Source organism: Mizuhopecten yessoensis, unplaced genomic scaffold (assembly GCF_002113885.1).
Source record: "Mizuhopecten yessoensis strain PY_sf001 unplaced genomic scaffold, ASM211388v2 scaffold1883, whole genome shotgun sequence".
Classification (NCBI taxonomy): domain Eukaryota; kingdom Metazoa; phylum Mollusca; class Bivalvia; order Pectinida; family Pectinidae; genus Mizuhopecten; species Mizuhopecten yessoensis.
In genome coordinates, this window is record NW_018404269.1 from 629062 (window position 1) to 648573 (window position 19512).

The window sequence follows — 19512 nt, forward strand, 5'->3', positions numbered from 1 at the left end:
TATTAAGACCATTTCATGTGTAATACTGATAGCTTCTATATGGACCAAGTGTTCAATTTAACATGTCAGTAATCTGTTATCAACAATCACAAACAGGTTCAACACTAGAATATCATATCATCATATTTATTTACAAAATAAACTAGACAAACAGTACAAATTTAAGATAAAATTTATACCAACCTCAACCATGTAATGAAACAGAAATATGTACATCAATCAACTCTGATGGTATCTTTAGCTAGAGGTGATAATATACTCTTTACTGGAGAGACTTTCTCATTCAAGTTTGATTTTTGATTAGCAGACAACAAGAATAAGCATTATGAATGATTGATTGAGGAAATACCATCCTCAATACTCAAGGGGTATAGAATGCTCACTTTCGCTTTCTGCATCCCTGAAATATGTCATACCAAAATTGAAGGCTCATTGTGCACCACCTTGTGGATGAGACAAGACTAGTTTGATTCTTTGATGTGTTACAGTAACATTGACTGGGTGTTTCTCCTCTGTGGTCTTCAAAGGACAGGTAAAAGCCTAGGGATTGGTAAGGTTTCTTTACCTACAGAGCAATCCTATAGCTAGCTGTGCGCCTTCAATGTTGCTATGACATATTGCAGGGATGCCGAGAGCAAAGTGAGCGTAACTCCTAGAGTATCAAGGATGTAGAAATACCTGATGTAGGTTTAACATGCACATGAAGTTGTGTTCACAGAGTAACCTGTCAAAATTAAACTCTGCATTATATGTAAACCTGTGTAAACCAGATATTCAGTTACTCTTTTATTAACTTGGTTTCCTAACATTTGAGAATGAAATTACAATTTTTGACAACGAATTCCCATATTTCCTTTCTATTTTGCTGCTGATAAAAATAATTAACACAGAGCTGTTCCCTGAAAACATGCACAAATCTAATCAAAATTGCACTAGAAATAAACCCTCTATTACTGGTGAAATCAAGAGCATAATATTTATATATTAAGATAAGCAATGGATGGGCATTGCTAATAAATGTTTATGTTCAAATATCTTATTTAAATTAGTGATCATAGAGCAGAAATCTTTTTGGTATTTTGTTCTCAAAATTGATATTAATCTAGTAACTAAAATGGGATAGGTTTTAGGTTTAAACAGACACATTCTCTTTTAACTCATTCACCCCTGAAGACACATTTGAACTCCTCCAATTCAAAGGTTGGAATAGTTCATTATGAAATTTTAGGGGTGAATGAGTTAAGGGAACCTGTCTAATATAGAAACGTTTGTACTCTAAATTTGAGTCTATTTGTTACCGACAGGTTTCACTGTATGTAAGGATGGAATGTACTACATTTTAAAGACAGTTTGAACAGACAAAAGCACTCTTACTAAAACTATAGCCGACAATCAGCAGACATTTTGTTTATAGTCACCAATACAAAGGTACATCCTTGGCATTATGGAAGTGATAATGACAACAGGAAGAAGAACTGAGCCAATACATGTATTACAATATCCCCATGCTGAATGTTCACATACTCTGTGGTGCCACGGTGCTCTCCATTAATCCAATGCTGAAAATGAGAGACAGAAAATCCAGACTTTTTCAAAGACCAGCCGTCATTTATGGGTTGTCATGGGTCAATTAACAAGGAATTCAATGAACCATAGTGTGAGGAAACACTAATTCCTAAAACATCTTCAAGGATGCATATGCAGTGCTCCATGTGTCCTATGAGGGTGCTCTCCTGTGATCACAGACATGTCCCAATATCTTGTACACAATGTTCAGACAAGTGTCCTGTCATATTTTTAATAAGTTCAGACAGGTACATTTGTTCCAGGATCATCCACTAGATTGAAATCAAGGGGTCAGTGTTCTGAACTTCCTCCTTCCATTGGTTCATTTCCAGGGGCTGAAATTTTAAAATAGTTTCAAATGTATGAGTTTTAACATTCTAACAAGAACTAAAGAGAAAAGGACAGCCAAGAGCTGAAAGCGACATCCACATTGCAATTTGCATTTTTTTTTTATGTCATAACCTGGTCAATAAATGTACAAATTATTTTTTGTTACATAGCATGATAGTAACAGCTGAATAAATTATTTTAGGAACTAACTTAGTGTCTACCTAAAAGACTCACCATCATTGGTGTTGTTTAAATGATTTGTGTGTCAAATAAAATCTAGAAATGAGTGATTTTGTGTGTACAGCTGTTCAAATTTAAGCACATATTATGAAATAAAACATTGATATTTTTTTAATCACTAGAGGATCTACATGCAAACTAACATCAAAACCATTCAGAATTTATTTTCAAGTTGGGAGACACTTTCTAAGTCTAAAAACTACCAGCTTGGTTAATTACAGCACTAACACAAAAGTGGTTGAAGTAGTATAACCAGAAAAATTACAGCAGTAAACCAGCTTGGTAACAGCAGTATCACCAGGGTGGTTAAAGTAGTATAGCCAGAAAAGTTACAGCAGTAAACTAGCTTAGTTAGAGCAGTACCATCACAGCGGTCAATGTAGTATTACCAAAGTGGTTACAGCAGTAAAGCAGTCCGGTAACAGCATTGGTGATATTTGACAATAGTATTACCAGAGTGATTATCCCCGGTACGGTAGCATTTGTCCTTGTGACCACTACAGCTCTTACAATCATCTTCATCTTCAGAGGAGGATTCACCAAACATCCTGGGTTTCTGATACTGACAGCAACCTTTAATGAAACAACATTCAAGTTTACGGGGATGGAGTCTGATACTGCTATACTGAAAGCAAAGGTACAGTTCTCTGGCAAATCTGAATCCTTTGTAACACTTCAGAATAAGATATATCCAATATGCAATAGAAAAACATTATAGGCAAACATACTACAAGTGACAAAGTACATGCAGTTCAAAAAAGCACTTTTAATCTTTGTTTGATAACACAGTCATCCAATACAGAGTGCCTTCTATGCATATTTATACACATGTCCCATGGTTTATGGCATCGTCGATATCCAGGGGTTACGCCCACTTTCAATCTCTGCACCCCTGGAATATGTCAAAGCAAAACCGAATTTTTATTTTTTACCGTTACGTGACCACAACATTCTTTTGATGAATATCAAAGGATCAAACTAGTCTTCTTGTTTCATCAACAAGGTGGCGCACACTGAGCCTTCAATTTTGCTATGACATATTCCAGCTGGGGTGCAGAGAGCTAAAGTGAGCGTAACCCCTGGATATCGAGGATGGGTTTATAGTACAGTACTCACATTTTGACTTTTTCTTATTCATGTGTTCATTGTCCACTGTTTCTGTGGTCCATTTCACCTTTTTGTCATTTTTGGGTTTTCTTAGCTTTAGCCTCAAGTTGGGACTACGATTAGGTGGCTGAAAATCATAATTTGGCAAATTAGATCTCAGAATCATTACAATCAAATGGAGGTAATCTTATAATTATATAAAATGTGTGCATCATTTACAGGCTTAATGTACTTGTCTCATAACAATTAAATGTAGAATATTAATTATAGGCAGAATGTTCAGTAAGCTGGGGTGTACTATTAAATGTACATCATGAGAAAATTCAACCAACCCCATTACGTATATTACCTGGAGCTACATGCAGTACATTACCTACATGCAGATGGTGTTTTTTTCCGTTTTATTGTTTAACATCTAAATGTTCATACCTTTTGTTGGTCATTTGTCTAATGAAGGTGACAGAGAATGTGCTATAGTCATTACAGTGTAAAACGTCATGCATAACATCAATATTGGCTGTGCTGTATGAGCCTTGTATATAATTTTGCATCATCATCGTTAGGTCCCTGTGGTTTACTGTGGAATTCGTTGAATCAATTAAACTTTTTCACAGGTGTTGACTTTTTTCTTGTGGACCTAATTAAATGACAGCTCAAGAAATACAAAACAGCATTTACATGTGAGCATTCTTTTTTCATATCAAAGGTTTCCTTTGGCCTCGACACCAGACTTTACCATTGCGACAGATAGATGCCTATCAAAATTTCGAAGCATGGTGTCAGAGCCAGATGAAACTCCTGCTAATTAAAGGTATATATATACTCTGGTAAAGGTTTGACAAGCCCTCTGAAGGAGCGCGGTTATAGTCACCCTACATATTAATCCCCTGATAACTCATATTCAAAGAACCTATTTAAAAATTGGAATTCATATATGTAATTTGAATATACTGGACTTGAATATTAGTTATTAAAACATTTCATAGCAAGGTTAATGTATTCAATAATTATATAATAAGCATTAAGGCTAATGTTTTCATAAAAAGTTCATCATACTTTTCATATGTCCATTTCATTAGCAACCCAACTAAATGCAGTGAAATGACATTATCTAAAGTTCAAAGTTTATATACTAAGTCATGCAGAGCTTAATTTCTTTTACCTAGCCATACTTGCCAACTTTTTGAAATTTCCATGGGGAGATTACGAGTGTTCAGATTAAAAGCAAAAATCTAATGTTTGTACCGGGTATGTAAACTTTTGCGGAAATATACACTTTTTAATGGCACATTTTTAGCTGTTCTTTCAGATTTTATTTTTAACAAATTCTCTAGTTGAAAATGCTCAATGTTAGGGTCCAAAATTGGAGGTCTCCCTCCAAAATAGGGAAAGTTGGCTTAAGTAGGTGAATTATAAGCCTTGGCACGGAAAGGCATGCTGGTCTCATAAGGTTATTGTGGCTATATGGCATTCCACAAAAATCATTGTAATATGCTTGAGTGATATGTTTTTATGGTACATGTATCTACCATTATATGTAAAACCAACAGCCTTGTGATCATTTAATATATAAACCATAAACACTATATAATGTGTCTTTTCTTGACCTTTAATGTTGGTTTCGAAAGGCTAGATGTGTTATAAACATTATAGCACTTTTCAGCTTCAATGTTTATAACACGTCTAGCACATTCATAACATCACAGAATGTTATGAAATGGCACAACCTCTAAAGTTCATTAGTCAATTCAGGTTACTTATATAATTACTAAACCTATAGCTATGCATGACCTTGGCATATAAATGTATGTACATTCTGTAAATAAATTTTGAATGCAGAATTTGAGTGGCGCAAAATTGCAATGAATAATGAAATAAATGAAAAAAAGTACATGTAAATGCACTCCAGAAGTATCCATGTAACCACCATTATGCAGAAAAATGTAAGAAAATATGTCAAATCCCCAGAATAATAGCATATATTCAGGGGTTTTGCCAGCTTTTTTGGGAAAGGGTCCCTGAGCAAAAACCCTGAGTGAGTTATTGTAAAATATCCAATGAAAATACATGCCATCATGCTTGAGACTTGAAGCATTTTCTTAAATTTTTCTCGATTATTGCGAATGGCACGGATACTTCAGGAATGCATGTACAGGTAAGTTTTTTCATGAACTAAAATATTCCACTCAAATTCTGCATAGAAAAGTTACTTCTCAGACAAAATCAACAATATTTTCGACAAATAGTTTCCGCAAATGTCATTTTTGACATTGTCCTTGACATGGATATACCAAACAAATTATTATTTTTCATTTCGAGGAAATGTTACAGTATGAAGCAATCACATACTATATAATAATATACTGACATAAGCCTGTATGAAATACCTCATTAAATATGAATTCCGATTTTTAATAAGGTTCTTTCTTTGAATACGATTAGTCTGGGGTTGATATTTAGGGTGACTTTAACCTCTTTCGGGGGGGGGCTTTTCGAACCTTAAGCTATAAAAATATTTATAGTAGAGTGCCTCACAGTGTTATATATAACGTTAGTTTATAACCAATAGTAGCTTTTAAATTGTCATTTTTGAAACCAACACATTTTATCTGGGGGTTCGAGACATGGCCAGCATGCATGTCGCTTGAGCAGCTCACCCCTTAGGGTCAGCTCCTGTGCAGGAAGGGTTCCGGGTTGTTTCGCCCCAAATCCCGTTCGCCCTAGGTTGTTTCGCGCCAGGTTGTTTCGCCCTAAAACATTTTTTTTAGGGCGAAACATTGTTTGGTATTTTCTTTTCATTTTTATTTGNCAGGAAGATGATGATGATCATGGTTTCTGATGAAACAACGGAATGTCAATAAATTAATAGGACCTACATAGTATCACAACTATTTGTGTTGTACAATATCTGAATCAGAAAAAAAAACTGTTTCTACGATTTCTACAGTAGACTGCTAGCTAGTCATCACTGACAGCAGTTTTACTACTCTACTGTACAGTACAGAAACCAGTCGTTACCTGTTCATGCTCCACAATAGTATCACTGACAGACACACTCGCTGATTGTGCGGTAGCCATATTTCGAACGCTAAGAAGACTTAAATAGTAACATATCTCAGGCAAAATGTTGAAATATACTGTGTTAAACTGATAATTATAAACCAGTGTCAATACATCGCAATGTCAATAAATATACCGGAAATAACTAATACTGACGTCATATGTACAGGCGCGTTGTATTCGGGTCTTTATAATCCTTTTGGGCGTGTTCGATGTACTGTTTCCCATCTACAAATAAATTACCTATCGAAGTACCTGCTTCCAGAATTATCACGCTGTTTACGGAGCATAGCTTTTTAGCAATAGAGGGAATTTAGATCATATGATAGACTTACAAACATACTTCGACAACTTGTTAAAATGGACAGACTCATATATGGTTAAGTTAAAAAAGCAATATGAACGTTTTCTTGACTCGAAAGGTGTGGTCTTAAAACTTAGATTTGAAAATAATGTTTCTTTATTTTTTGTTCACCTTTTTCTGTTGATCACAAACTGAACAACAGATTCCACGATGAAATTCAATGAACACCAAAGCCATCATATGTGTTCAAAACCGTAAAGTCTTAATTGGTTCTTATCAGTGACCGGTTTGAAGTAAGACAATTAACATATAAAGTTCTAATTAAGGTTCTACCCCGGTACACTAAGAAAATTAAAAGTCTTGTAGAAAGAAGAGTATGTATGACACAATATGGTTGATAGCTAGATGTAATAGACTTAAGAGATAAGCTTAAACTTACCAGAAGTAACCTTTTCCGTAACAAGAGATAATGCGCATTTTATTTGTCGACCCATCCAATGGTTTGGAAAGTGTGGCATTGTCCTGAACATCTCTAACAGGAGAGCACCATACCATGGCCAGCGATCGAACGGTAAAGAGGAAAGTTTGTTGTGTGATCTAAAGTGGATATACAGCCGATGACCCGACAGGACACAGCAGCCCAATTGAAAACCATGTGGACAGCGTTCCAGGAACGCGTCAATTTTCCTATGACATATTCCAGGGGTGCCACGAGGAGCGAAAGTGATCATGAGCGCAACCAATGGAGTATCGAGGATGTCGGTATCAAATAATTAAGGTTGTGTACCAAGGAAAACAGTCGGCCACATCACAGGTTACATCAAGTGTGCCAAAGGAAGGGGTCCCCAAACCGACTCTTTTCCTTGTCACATCCCGTTTCCCCACCTCGACTGTTTGCCGACGACTACCGCCTCTACAAGAAGATCACTTCACAGGAAAACTCGCCTTAGCTCTAGAGACCTCGACAGACTCCAGAAGTGGAAGGACGACGGGTTCATTGGGTTCCACTCCGACAAATATGAGGTCTTCCGAAGACTTCACCATGACTATACAATTAAGAATGCTTTGTCGACATCAGCATCCACCAGAACCTCACACGGAACAAACACAATTAAACAGCTTGCATAAACACGAATCCCACAATGCATTCACCCAATGAAACCTCAATAAATCTTCTACCAATATCAAGCAACCTGCTTCACCATTGTGCGACCGATCGTCAAACATGGATGTGTTGTGTTGAACAAGACAATGTAGACAAACTTGAGAAGGTCCAACAACGGACTGTTTGTTATGCACGTGGAGCCTTTGACAGGCACAGGAACTTCACAGCTATATGTTGAAGGCACTTTGGTGACATTCTAGCTAGAGTACCGGCTCAGAAGCTATGATGGGTGGTTGGGTATCGCAATGGAAGGCGTACTCACCCTTCATCAAGACGTCAGGGTTCGCGTCTCCCCCTGGGATTTTCTCCGGATACTCCTATTTCCTCCCTTATTTTAAAAAGACTCTCTGCGCAATTACATCCATACTAACAAACGTGATTTTTTGTTTGGTTTTATTTTGTTTAATGTGATATTAACAGCTGAGGTCATTCAAGGACGTACGCTGACAAAACTTATTTCATAATTGTTGTAAATTATTAATACCATCAATCCAGGCACCTTACTCCAAGAGACCATACCATCAAAAAGACGTCAACATCGATACCTCCAGTCACAGGTTTTGTAGCTCTCTCATCATCACTTGTTCGTTCCATCCGCTGTCAGTGTATTGAACCAGTTTCGATCACCAGTTGTTGAGGCTACATCTGTAAATGCTCAGCACCTTAACTTGGTACCTGTATTACACAGTTACCAATCTACACGGAGCTCATGTTTCCAACCTTTCGCTTAACGGTAAATACATGAGCGGATATGTTTTACTCCCGACATGCTCTGAGCGACATATCCCTAAATGATCTTGCGCTTTAAGTGAAAAGAGGATATTTTTTTTGGTAAACAATGAGACTATGGAATAGTCTAATGAATTATTTTCAAACTGGTATCGCTTTCCTACGATGTTCTCTCCAAACTGCATAACTGCGTATCCAGATGGTCAGGAAATGATATTTACATAGGTTAATCAAAAACACAATCGATTGGAAATCTCTCAGATTGCACATTTTAGTGTTGGCCAACGTATGTTTTGTCTTTGATTTGGTGCGTCTCTCCTCCTCTGCATTATGTACTGATAGCAAAATGTGCTAGTATTGCATATTAAAACCGCTCTGATAAAAATGTCCAAACGCTGTAAAAATACTAAAAGTAACATTTAATCATTGATTTCCGTTTGGATATCACAACTCAATGTGGACACAGAAAGACATCACAGGAACCGAACATATTTCAAACTACAGCAATAGACATCATGTACCCCCACAACAATAACGCAAGCGAAACCATGTACTCTGGAAGGATAAGAAGATCAACATTCCACTGCACTACAGCTTTAGTTCGCTTCTTTCTTTTTCAATCGTTATTCACCAAGTCGAGTCCTCCTTCTAGTTACCAAGCTAGATCTGTTACACAACGCTTGACGTTTTCCATTCCGAGACCATGGCAAATCCAGTGCTATCTTCTTTTGCATATTCTTTTGCGCATAGGCTGCCTCTTTGTTCTTTCGTTCATATCTTTGTTTCTTATTTTTCTCTGGCCATCCTATCCTATTCAGCACATATTCTGGAATGCTAAAATACTTTTTTAGTCTCTTATTGATTTTCCAGGTTTCACGTCCATAGGAGAGATAGCTGGGATGTTGACAGTACCAGAGCTCAAGACCTTCAGTGTGTAAAATTAGTTCTTTGCCTTTTTTTTTTTTACATAAATTTACTTGCTACATCTTCATCACATTCCCGTTCTATGTTATGCTACTCAAAGGGAAGACGGAGCTTCTTACTTCTTCTAGTAAATTGATTTTCATTCTATGTTTTGTGTTCAGACACATCAGTTAAGTTTTTCTGCGTTCACTTTTAGCCCCGTCTGGGAGGCTGCTGTTGGAATAGTCTAATTTTATGTCGCATATCTTTATGATATGATAGCAAGGTGTTCTGGAAAGCAAAATCATTTAGTTTTGATGTAAAATTTCAACAGATTCGTGCACTTGGCTTGCTATTGTTGATTTCTTCATGGCACTGTCTTTAACCAGAAAAAAACATAGAAATCTGGACATGACGCGTCCCTCTTTTACTCCCTTCGCTTTAAACATTTCAAATACTTTAACATTACTTAATACAGCTCCTTCTTATATTGGATAAAACAGACAGCTGACAAGTTTTCTTGGTATACCGTACATCTCCATTATCCCCAAGTCTCTATGCACAGCCGAATTTTAAAGTCGACGGATTTGAGATGAAGTTGTGCTTTCCATTCTGCTGACTCTTTGATTACACCTATGTTTTCCGACATGAACAATTATTCTGCAGTGCTCCTTCCTTTCACTACATCCACTCTGTTTTACTTTCGTGATGTACATGTTACCGATTCAATCTCGAGTTCTTCCAATGATGACGCTCCCAAGGATTGCACTGGGTACGGCGTTATTTCATCGGAGTTCTGATATATTTACACTCCCTTGTTTGGTTCTTCTTTCATTTCTTCAAATTTAATGGGATTCTTTCTCCATCTGATGTGATCTCACCTCGCGATTTTGGAGAGTTCCGATAGTTCTTATATAGACATCATTGATTTATCCGGTGTCAATGTCTATATCTTTATGTTCTCCATTGTATTGTATGTTCTCCTCTGTGATCTTACCAGAGACGTTGGATTATACAATATGATACTTTTATTTTCGAAAATGTTTCTAGACTAATCAGGATTTCCGATTTTTCAGCCACTAGCATCATCAATGAGTCAGAGAAGGGCGGAACAGCTGTATGGTGAAGTGGTATTCATTTTTACCATACCGTATCTATTATCATACTGTATCTATTACCATACCGTTTCTATTACCAGTTTTAATCAGCTTTATTCTGATATTTTTAGCCGCCTTTATTGCTTTTTGAATTATATTTGACTTGACATACATTTCGTTGTCTTCTCACTACTAGTATAGTCTGTTATTTGCTCCTCTTTGACACGTGCCTGATTTTGATATTTCGTTTAAATTTTCTTTTTATTCTCTTCTCAAGACATTCATCAAGGATTTTTACTTATTTTGTTGTGCACCGATTTGTCATTAGCTGTTTCTGTTCATGCTGGCTCCTTTAGTTTTCATGTCATTTCTACATCATCTTCCACAAAACGTTGTAACTTCCGTTCAAAATAGTTTGCCATTCAGTAACCTACATGTCAAATATCAAAAGCTTGATGGAAATAGTTATTTTAATAGTGAATTTCATCAGTTACACTAAATTTTACCTGAAGAATTTTGCATAATAAGAAAATGGACAGGTCAAAAGGAAACTATTTGATCAGTTGGATTTTTTTTCAACAATGTTTGACCCCAGGAACCTCTATGCCTAACTCAAATATTAAAAATACAAAACTCAACCCTTTCACCACTGTAGACCATAATGGACTCATCCAGATCAATGTATTGCAGAGTCTACTAAAGTTAACTAGGGTTGAAAGGGTTAACTAGATTTTTTTGGATTTTGTTTTAGAAAAATAGATTTTTTCCCCCCAACTGTTTTGACTACATGAATAAATTTTAATTTTAAACAAAACTTAACCAAACATCGACAGCAATGAGTGGATGACTATATAACTAAAAGCCCCTGTAGTTTCCATAAAGGCGAGTTAAAAATGTACCCTTCAGTTCAAGGTTTTATGTTTTTTGGTTTGAATATTTTGTTAGTTTTGTTGCATCATACCTAATCCCTGTTTTCCCTGGTCTGTTTATATTTGATACAAGTATAACAAAACAAGAGGCCCAATGGGCCTGAATCGCTCACCTGGTATTAATCTCACACTGATAATCTTAAAAGTGGACTAAAATACAGCTACAGGCAGAATATCAGTGTTTGACTCACAAGAACCTATTAATAGATTTCAACATATGACGCCTGTGACTTTGAATGTCGAACAAGGACATTAGGTTGAAAGTGGGTAAAGAACATAAGGACATAAGATTGAACAGAGTTTATAGTCGACCAACCCAGCATGCTTCTGGCAAATTTACAGAACAAGTCATTTAAAGATTTTAACATATATTGACCACTGTGACCTTGAATATAGGCGAAGGTCATTCATTTGAAAAAAACATTTGACCCCTGTGACCTTTAATATATATGTCAAGGTCATTCGTTTGAACAAACTTGGGAGTCATTCATCCAAGCATACTACTGGCCAAATATCATCATCAAAGGCCTTTTTGTTATTGAGAAGAAGTTGTTTAAGGGTTTTTAACATATTTGAACCCTGTGACCTTGAAAATGGATGAAGGTAATTCATTTGATCAAACTTGGTAGCCCTTCATCCCAGCATGTTACTGGGCAAATATCATTATCCTTTGCCTCTTCGGTATTCAGAAGNTGCCCTTTTGCGTATTGAGAAGTCGTTTAAAAGTTTTAAACATATTTGACCCCTGTGACCTTTAATATATATGTCAAGGTCATTCGTTTGAACAAACTTGGTAGTCATTCATCCAAGCATACTACTGGCCAAATATCATCATCAAAGGCCTTTTTGTTATTGAGAAGAAGTTGTTTAAAGGTTTTTAAAATATTTGGACCCTGTGACCTTGATAATGGGAGAAGGTAATTTGTTTGATCAAACTTGGTAGCCCTTCATCCCAGCATGTTACTGGGCAAATAGCATCACCCTTGCCTCTTGGTTCTTCAGAAGAAGTTGTTCAAAGATTTTAACATATTTGACCCCTGTGACCTTGATAATGGATGAAGGTAATTCATTTGAACAAACTTGGTAGCCCTTGATTCCAGCATGCTGCTGGCCAAACATCATCATCCTAGGCCTTTTGGTTACTGAAAAGAAGTTGTTTTAAGTAAAACATTGACACCGGACAGACGGACGACGCACCATGGCATAAGCTCACTTGCCCTTCAGGCAGGTGAGCTAAAAAGGAAATGACAAACGCCAGCACATATTTGTTATTGGTTTAATGTTTGCCAAGTGTATGTTACATCAGCGGGGTGCTACAACACTCGACCGTAACCTGTATAACATCAAACAAATTGGTAACATCTGAACACAGTAAAAGTCCCACACAAGTGGAAAGTCTATATCAAATTCAAATATGTCGGGAGTTATTCAGACACATTACAGTGTATAGCTTGTAACAAGACCATATCTGCGTCCCTGCCACAAAATTGTCGCCTGAACACTAACTTTATAACATAATTTTGCATATATAAAGTAACTACTCGGGACACCTGAAGTTCACGATAATCTAGTTTTACTGTCAAGATTTCTTGTTCCTTTCACCAATTACGAAATCCTTGCAAATAAGTTAATTTAATTTAAAAAAAAATGTTTCCAATGATCAATCACCAAAAACTGCAACATATTGGTCTCTTTATTATCATCTTTATCTTAACCATTTCATCACCAACATCAAATCAAAAGTTTGTTTCAGGTGCAGTAAAGGTAAGGGAATTTGTGTATGACTGGGGAAACTTTGTACTTTTATTTACACCAAAAGTGATGGTTGTATTTACATAACACTAATCATCCTGTAATCATGTAAAGAAGTTTGATCGCCAAAATAATTTAGACTAGAGATATGTATATACCCAGATAGTATAGATAAAGTAATGTTGCCACCTTTAAATTTATGCACATTGTTTAAATGTAATGCACTGGCGTCGAAAGGTGGTTTTTTCTGACACATTATTTTTCTAAAAAAACATATGACAATGTCAATTTTATAACAAATAGTCAAGCATTTCAGTCAATGATAAGCATTCTTTTGCACCATCTTTTCTGTAACTCTGATCAAAAGAGTTTTGTTTTAACAATGTCTAGACTACTATGAACATTGTAGACGAAAAAGTCTGAACAACTGTGAACATCATAAAGTACAGAGGTTGAAATTAATCTAGCCATCATACCCAATTACGTGTTTAGCACAAAGCACCATATCTATCACCAAGGCAAAATATATGCAAGTGGATATTTTTTCAACCAGAAAACAGCAAACATATATACTTAAGTATATACATGTATCAATATGGTTATGTTATGGTGAAATCTTTTACTTTCTCTCCCTATTNACCCCACCCTGTTAGATGGAAGACAGAAGCAGCATCCATAGGTGGGACTAACTGATTTGTTATAATTAGTCCATGTATAAAATATTCTGAAGCCACCTGACAAACACTGACAAGATCTTAATCAATTCTTTATCAAATAATCTTCAATTGTCATGTGATCTAACATCTAGTTGAGTCTGAGAATATAAATATATAGTTTACAAGCGATACAACTGGTCAAAGCACTGGATATGTCATAAACCAGTCATATCAACAGCATCACAGTATGCATCTAGCAGTATAAATATATAGTTCTTTATCACTTCATCATGATTTTATCATTGATTTTATTTAAATAAAAGTTCATTGGACATTTTAAATAACTTCTCATATCAGTTTTAACAAAGTAAAATCGGTGTCAATTTCCTTATCAACATGATCACCAACTTGTACATGCCATAATTCATATTGCTAATAAATAAGAAAGTTGTGAAATTGATACAAAATGAACAACTTTAGAGCAAAGACACATGTATCACTAGTGTTACCTCCATCAGAAAAGATTTTGGATCAAGTTCAATGCTGTCTTATATTTTACTTAGAGTTGTGTCAAAATCTGATATATGTACAAGCACGTGTATATGCATATTGTCAATAGTTTTTTTAAACAAATTCAGCCTGATCTCCAAGAAAACATATGTTGGGTGTCTATAAAGTCAGACTTCACTCTATATGAATATTTTGACTGTTTTTTTCAATCAATTTTTTCACTTCTAGATAATCAATATGGCTGTGTACATTCCAGAAATTTTTAGTACAATATAATTGCTGTCTTGTGCGATTCATCTATATAAAATCATAATAAAAATCATCTTCAGATACAAAATTATTAAATTTCCTTGACAAAATGAAAAACTGCCCTGAAGAAATTGGTATGTTCAAGACAGGTAAATTAACAGGAACATAACATTCCAAACAAAGTCACGAAGGATAAGGAAACAAACTATAGGGATGGTGAAGGCTTCATAATCACAGGCGGTGGGACCTAACAACAGAATAGTCGAATACATTGTAGGAGGTGGGACTCGGCAACTTGGAACCTTTAACGCCTTCACCCCTGAAATTTCATAATAAACTATTCCAACCTTTTATTTGAAGGAGTTCAAAATCTGTTTTCAGGGTTAAATGATCAGACTGGGTGGTCTAAAAGTCAGCGCAAAGGACAGGTTAAGGAGGATGGTATATATATATTTGTTTATTTTAAACTAAATTTTGTATTTTCAGATTATTTGCCCTTTGACATCAAAATAAATCATTTGGTTCATGTCACTGTAAAATATGAGTTGATTTCTTAGAATGTTGCTTATTTTTGTATCGGTTAAAAGATCCCACTACCAAAACTGAAAACTCAACAAAATACAATGCATATGCCATAAAAACCCATGTTATTTGCGCACCTGTGTAATTTGCGCAGGTACTTTTTGAGGCTGAAAATCTGGAAAAAAGCACATGTTTATACACACAATACATAATGATGTGACCCTAAATGGAGAATTGAACAAGATTTAACACGAGTCCAAAGGACATCAACGACAAATCGATGAAGGACTGAATATTACATCACAAAACACTTCACAAGTGATACACTTGATTACTTTGGTAATACAGCATAAGGAAACACTTTTAACTGTAGTCACATAATTACATCACACATATTTCAATACTAGCAGAGAAAATTTAGTTCAAAAACAAAGGACCGTCATGATCTTGCTAATATCGTCACACATTCACTGATGATGTTTCATTACGAAACATGAAAAACACACATGCTCAAAACACTGCTATCTATCACAATCATTAGAACCATGGTATTAATGTATATATAAAACCAGGTAAACAAATAACAGGACCGCATATGTACATAATAAATGGACACAAAACATGAACGGACAATATATTAACATCTGATTCCATTACCCTGTGCATAATGGCCTAACTACCAATAGGTAACATCTCCTGATAGTGTAAATAGGCTTTAACCCATTCATCCCTAAAGTCACATTTGAACCTTACCAAATCAAAGACTAGGCAAGTCCAGTTTAGTTATGTAGGGGTGAATGAGTTACTATTTATCTACATTATGTTCTGTACTCACAAAAATGTATAATACTGGAGTAAACAATATTTAACTCTTCCACCCCTGAAGACACATTTGAACGCTTCTAATTCAAAGGTTGGAATAGTTTGTGAAATTTCAGAGATGAATGATTACTTGTTTGACCATGTGATAGGTTGGTACAAATGCCCTTCTTTGGTATTATTTAAATATTAACCTACAAATTTCCAAAATTTTATTTTTTTATTTTTTTTGACAAAGGATATTTTCTGTACCAAAACAATTGAATTTCAATACAGAAAAAATGTATCTACTATCTATATGTAAAATTTGAAATAATAAAAGTACAAAAAGATACCAAATAAACATAGAATCTTTTTTGGTCATAAAAAATAAAATGCTGAATCATCAAAATAAGATCTGATTGTATAAAGATTCTAATTGATATGGAAACGCCAAAATTACAGAAAGATGCTAATTCACAATATATTGGTTATTCTTTATCCATATACACATAACTGGAATGTTGTATATAGATTTAGTCTATGAGTTAGGAGGTGTTTGAGTTTTCACTAGCATGTCCATTCTCCTGATTGACCTGGGCTATAGAACTCATTTGTCCACGGTCAATACATTTCTGTGTCATCCCCGAGTCCTCAACAGACAGATAGCTGCACCATTCATTGTTGTCAGGGTTAAGGTACTCTGTCGTATCTAAGAAAGTCCGTCCAGAAAATCCCCCAACTGCGAACACACGGTTTGTATAGATCACAACAGCGATATTGGCTCTGGGAACACTAAGTCCTGGACCCATTATCCATGCATCCTTTTCGGTTACAAACACCTCTGTGGACTTGAGGGACTGGGTCCCGTCACTACCTCCAACGATGTAAATCTTACCTGAAAAAAATAAACAACAATGTTAAAACAATGTCACTTGTACAGATACAGACAACAGGATTTGTAGAACTTTAATACATAAATGAGGATTAAATCTGAAATGATTCATGATCACTATTTGAAATGTAGGACCCCTTTCACATATCTGGCTCAACCTGTTTGTCTGTTTTTACATGAAACATTTTTGGGTATAAATCCCGATGGACCTGTTAATGTTCATGCAGGCCTTGGAAGACTTTGTCAAGGATCGCCGGAAAGCAGCATCAGAGTATTAGGTCCAACCTTATTTCATAAACGAACAACTCTGGTCCAACCGGTTCAACCGTTTGGATCGCAATAAACGAATGCGGCCTAGGTGAAATTATAACCAAAATCACTACAACTGATGGGACTTATATGTATAGTATCATCTTTACTTTGAAATGATGTATTACTTACCATTAAGTGACTCACATCCAGCACCGCGTCGTGAAACATTCAACTTCGGCCCATTTCGCCACGTCATCGTCTTAAAATTGAAGATTTCTACAGAGTTCAGACAGTTCCAACCATCTGTGCCACCAATGGCATACAACTCTCCCTCGTGTTGACAAACCCCAGCTTGGTAACGCGCTGTAATGATTGAAATATAAATACTTTCAGAACTTTAGGTCATTTATAAATGATTTTTGAATTTCTACTTCAATTGGCAATACATTCTGACTGGCTTTGTTAATATACTTGGGTCAAAGTCTGTCATATTAAAAAGAAAGATTATTGGGGACAAATGCAGGACATTTTCTGATCACTCAAAAGAATGTGGGAAATTAAGTGTATATGGTCAGGCGTTTAAGCTTTTATGTTAAAGAAACATATCAACTGTTAAGAAATCTTCAAATCAATAATGATGATTTTGTCAGCAAGTTCAACAAAAAATTTAAAATATTTTACTGAAATTCACAAGACAAATATTTAGTGATATTTAAAGGCTTAATGAAAAGTGTGACATACGTGTATTCATGGGCGGCAGAGAGGCCCACTCCTGTGTGGCGGGTGTGAACACCAGAAAATTAGCCAAGCTCTTCTGACCCATACAACCACCCACCAGGTAGAGTGTGTCGTTCATCGCTATCACACCTGTAAACAAAAATACAACATCAAAACACACCAGGTAGAGTGTGTCGTTCATCACTATCACACCTGTAAACAAAAAACACAACATCAAAACACACCAGGTAGAGTGTGTCGTTCATCGCTATCACACCTGTAAACAAAAACACAACATCAAAACACACCAGGTAGAGTGTGTCGTTCATCGCTATCACACCTGTAAACAAAAAACACAACATCAAAACACACCAGGTCGACCACTCAATGTAACTTGCAATCACTTTTTCAGCAAAGAACCTTTCCAATTGCAGATCTGAAACTTTATAAAACGAGTACTTCTGGGCTGTAATATTATACACCCATGACATACCATTAAGTTTCCAGTTAGATGCATTTCAACACAAAGGGTTGCAATTGAAACATTCTGTTAAGTTGCATTCTTGTAACAATTTGTATCAAACCATTGATTTGTAACAAGAAACAAGAAGTCCAAGGGCCTTGAATGATTTTAAGTGAAGCTTGAAATTAAGGTTGTAATCAGCCCTGTAATTTGCACGAAGTGATCATAGATATGTAACCTTCATCAACATGAGTTTTTACCCTTATTGGGTATGATACCACAACCAAAGATTTCACTGAAACTTGCCCAGTATATTGGGAGATGTTTTTCAAAGCAAATATACCCCCCAAAAGAGGGGAAGATAATTTATTTGTAGTACATTTGATAAACATGGATTAAGGATGCTACCATCATGATTAATTGGTTGAAACCTTCCAAGAAGGAGGAGCTGTCGTTTAAAGCAAAATAATCAAACTGACCTGTTTCTTCAACCTCCATGAGCTTGAGGTGAGCTTCTTTTTAATATTTCGCTTTTTTCAGAAAAAATGAGGGATACAAATTCAACTAATTTCAGCTTTTAAGCTTAAACTCTTTAAGCCCCTAAGCTGTTCAGCCCTTTTTTTGTTGTGTAGAACTTTTGGCTGAATTGTGCTCAAGAATTATAAAAAAGATATTGTTGAAGTACTTCACTACTGTCATAAATATATAGTCTACTGGAGACATGAAAATATCTGTTACCTCATCCTTGGGTTCAGTACTCATAAACATGAACTCATTTTAATCCCCAGAAAAATAAGCTATGATGTTATTAGAGTATAACTGCTTATTTAATTACACCCTATCGGTGTCATTAATAGAGCCTACCTTGTGACACCCTAGCGTTGCTGGTACTACAGAGAGTTTTCCACTTCTGTGTAGCAACGTCGAAGCAGTGTATTTTCGTTTGGCAACCATGACCATCAGAGCCCCCTATTGCATATAGGACACCGTTGATCTGTTCCATGGAAAAGCGCCCCCTAGGGTCAGGCATGTCAGGTAAAGGAGTCCATTTGTTTGTCTTTATGTCGTAAGCTTCCACTGACAGCAGACACTCTCCTCTGTCATAGCCACCTGGTGAAATATTACAGACATATTACAGACATCAATAGAGACACACTCAAATAAATATCCTCTGTCACAGCCACCTGGTGAAATATTACTGTCATCAATAGAGACACACTCTCAAATAAATATCCTCTGTCATAGCCACCTGGTGAAATATTACAGAC

The 19512-nt window shown here is 35.9% G+C and overlaps 3 protein-coding genes across 7 annotated transcripts in view; all 3 read right to left on the bottom strand.

Moving 5' to 3' along the window:
• Nucleotides 1-105: 105 nt before the first annotated feature.
• LOC110442239 (protein phosphatase 1 regulatory subunit 11-like) lies at nucleotides 106-6460 on the bottom strand. Its single transcript, XM_021485745.1, has 4 exons — nucleotides 6262-6460; nucleotides 3253-3370; nucleotides 2590-2709; nucleotides 106-1901 (listed from the first exon to the last, which is right to left on the bottom strand). The coding sequence occupies exons 1-4, from the start codon at nucleotides 6319-6321 to the stop codon at nucleotides 1858-1860; spliced, it is 342 nt and encodes a 113-aa protein (XP_021341420.1). The 5' UTR covers nucleotides 6322-6460; the 3' UTR covers nucleotides 106-1857.
• A 7366-nt stretch (nucleotides 6461-13826) lies between these two features.
• LOC110441909 (influenza virus NS1A-binding protein homolog A-like) overlaps nucleotides 13827-19512 on the bottom strand; it is a 43979-nt gene continuing 38293 nt past the window's right edge. For all 5 annotated transcript variants that reach the window (XM_021485217.1, XM_021485247.1, XM_021485232.1 and 2 more), the window contains exons 10-12: nucleotides 17806-17931; nucleotides 17254-17427; nucleotides 13827-16815 (exon numbers count right to left, since the gene is read on the bottom strand). In XM_021485217.1, the coding sequence (XP_021340892.1) occupies nucleotides 16466-16815; nucleotides 17254-17427; nucleotides 17806-17931 (650 nt within the window). In that variant the 3' untranslated portion in view covers nucleotides 13827-16465. The remainder of the gene's footprint in view (nucleotides 16816-17253; nucleotides 17428-17805; nucleotides 17932-19512) is intronic.
• On the bottom strand, nucleotides 17938-19349 carry LOC110442248 (kelch-like protein 5). The gene is made up of 2 exons (XM_021485756.1): nucleotides 19109-19349; nucleotides 17938-18121 (listed from the first exon to the last, which is right to left on the bottom strand). The coding sequence occupies exons 1-2, from the start codon at nucleotides 19272-19274 to the stop codon at nucleotides 17952-17954; spliced, it is 336 nt and encodes a 111-aa protein (XP_021341431.1). The 5' UTR covers nucleotides 19275-19349; the 3' UTR covers nucleotides 17938-17951.

Excerpts from the sequence above, each read along its gene's own strand:
- LOC110442239 (XM_021485745.1), bottom strand. The coding sequence starts at position 6,321 with ATGGCTACCGCACAATCAGCGAGTGTGTCTGTCAGTGATACTATTGTG. Across the intron at positions 2,710-3,252 it reads GAATAAGAAAAAGTCAAAAT|GTTGCTGTCAGTATCAGAAA; the intron begins GTGAGTACTGTA and ends GTTTCATTAAAG. Across the intron at positions 1,902-2,589 it reads TACCGGGGATAATCACTCTG|CCCCTGGAAATGAACCAATG; the intron begins GTAATACTATTG and ends TTAAAATTTCAG.
- LOC110442248 (XM_021485756.1), bottom strand. The coding sequence starts at position 19,274 with ATGCCTGACCCTAGGGGGCGCTTTTCCATGGAACAGATCAACGGTGTC. Across the intron at positions 18,122-19,108 it reads CAACGCTAGGGTGTCACAAG|GTGTGATAGCGATGAACGAC; the intron begins GTAGGCTCTATT and ends TTTTGTTTACAG.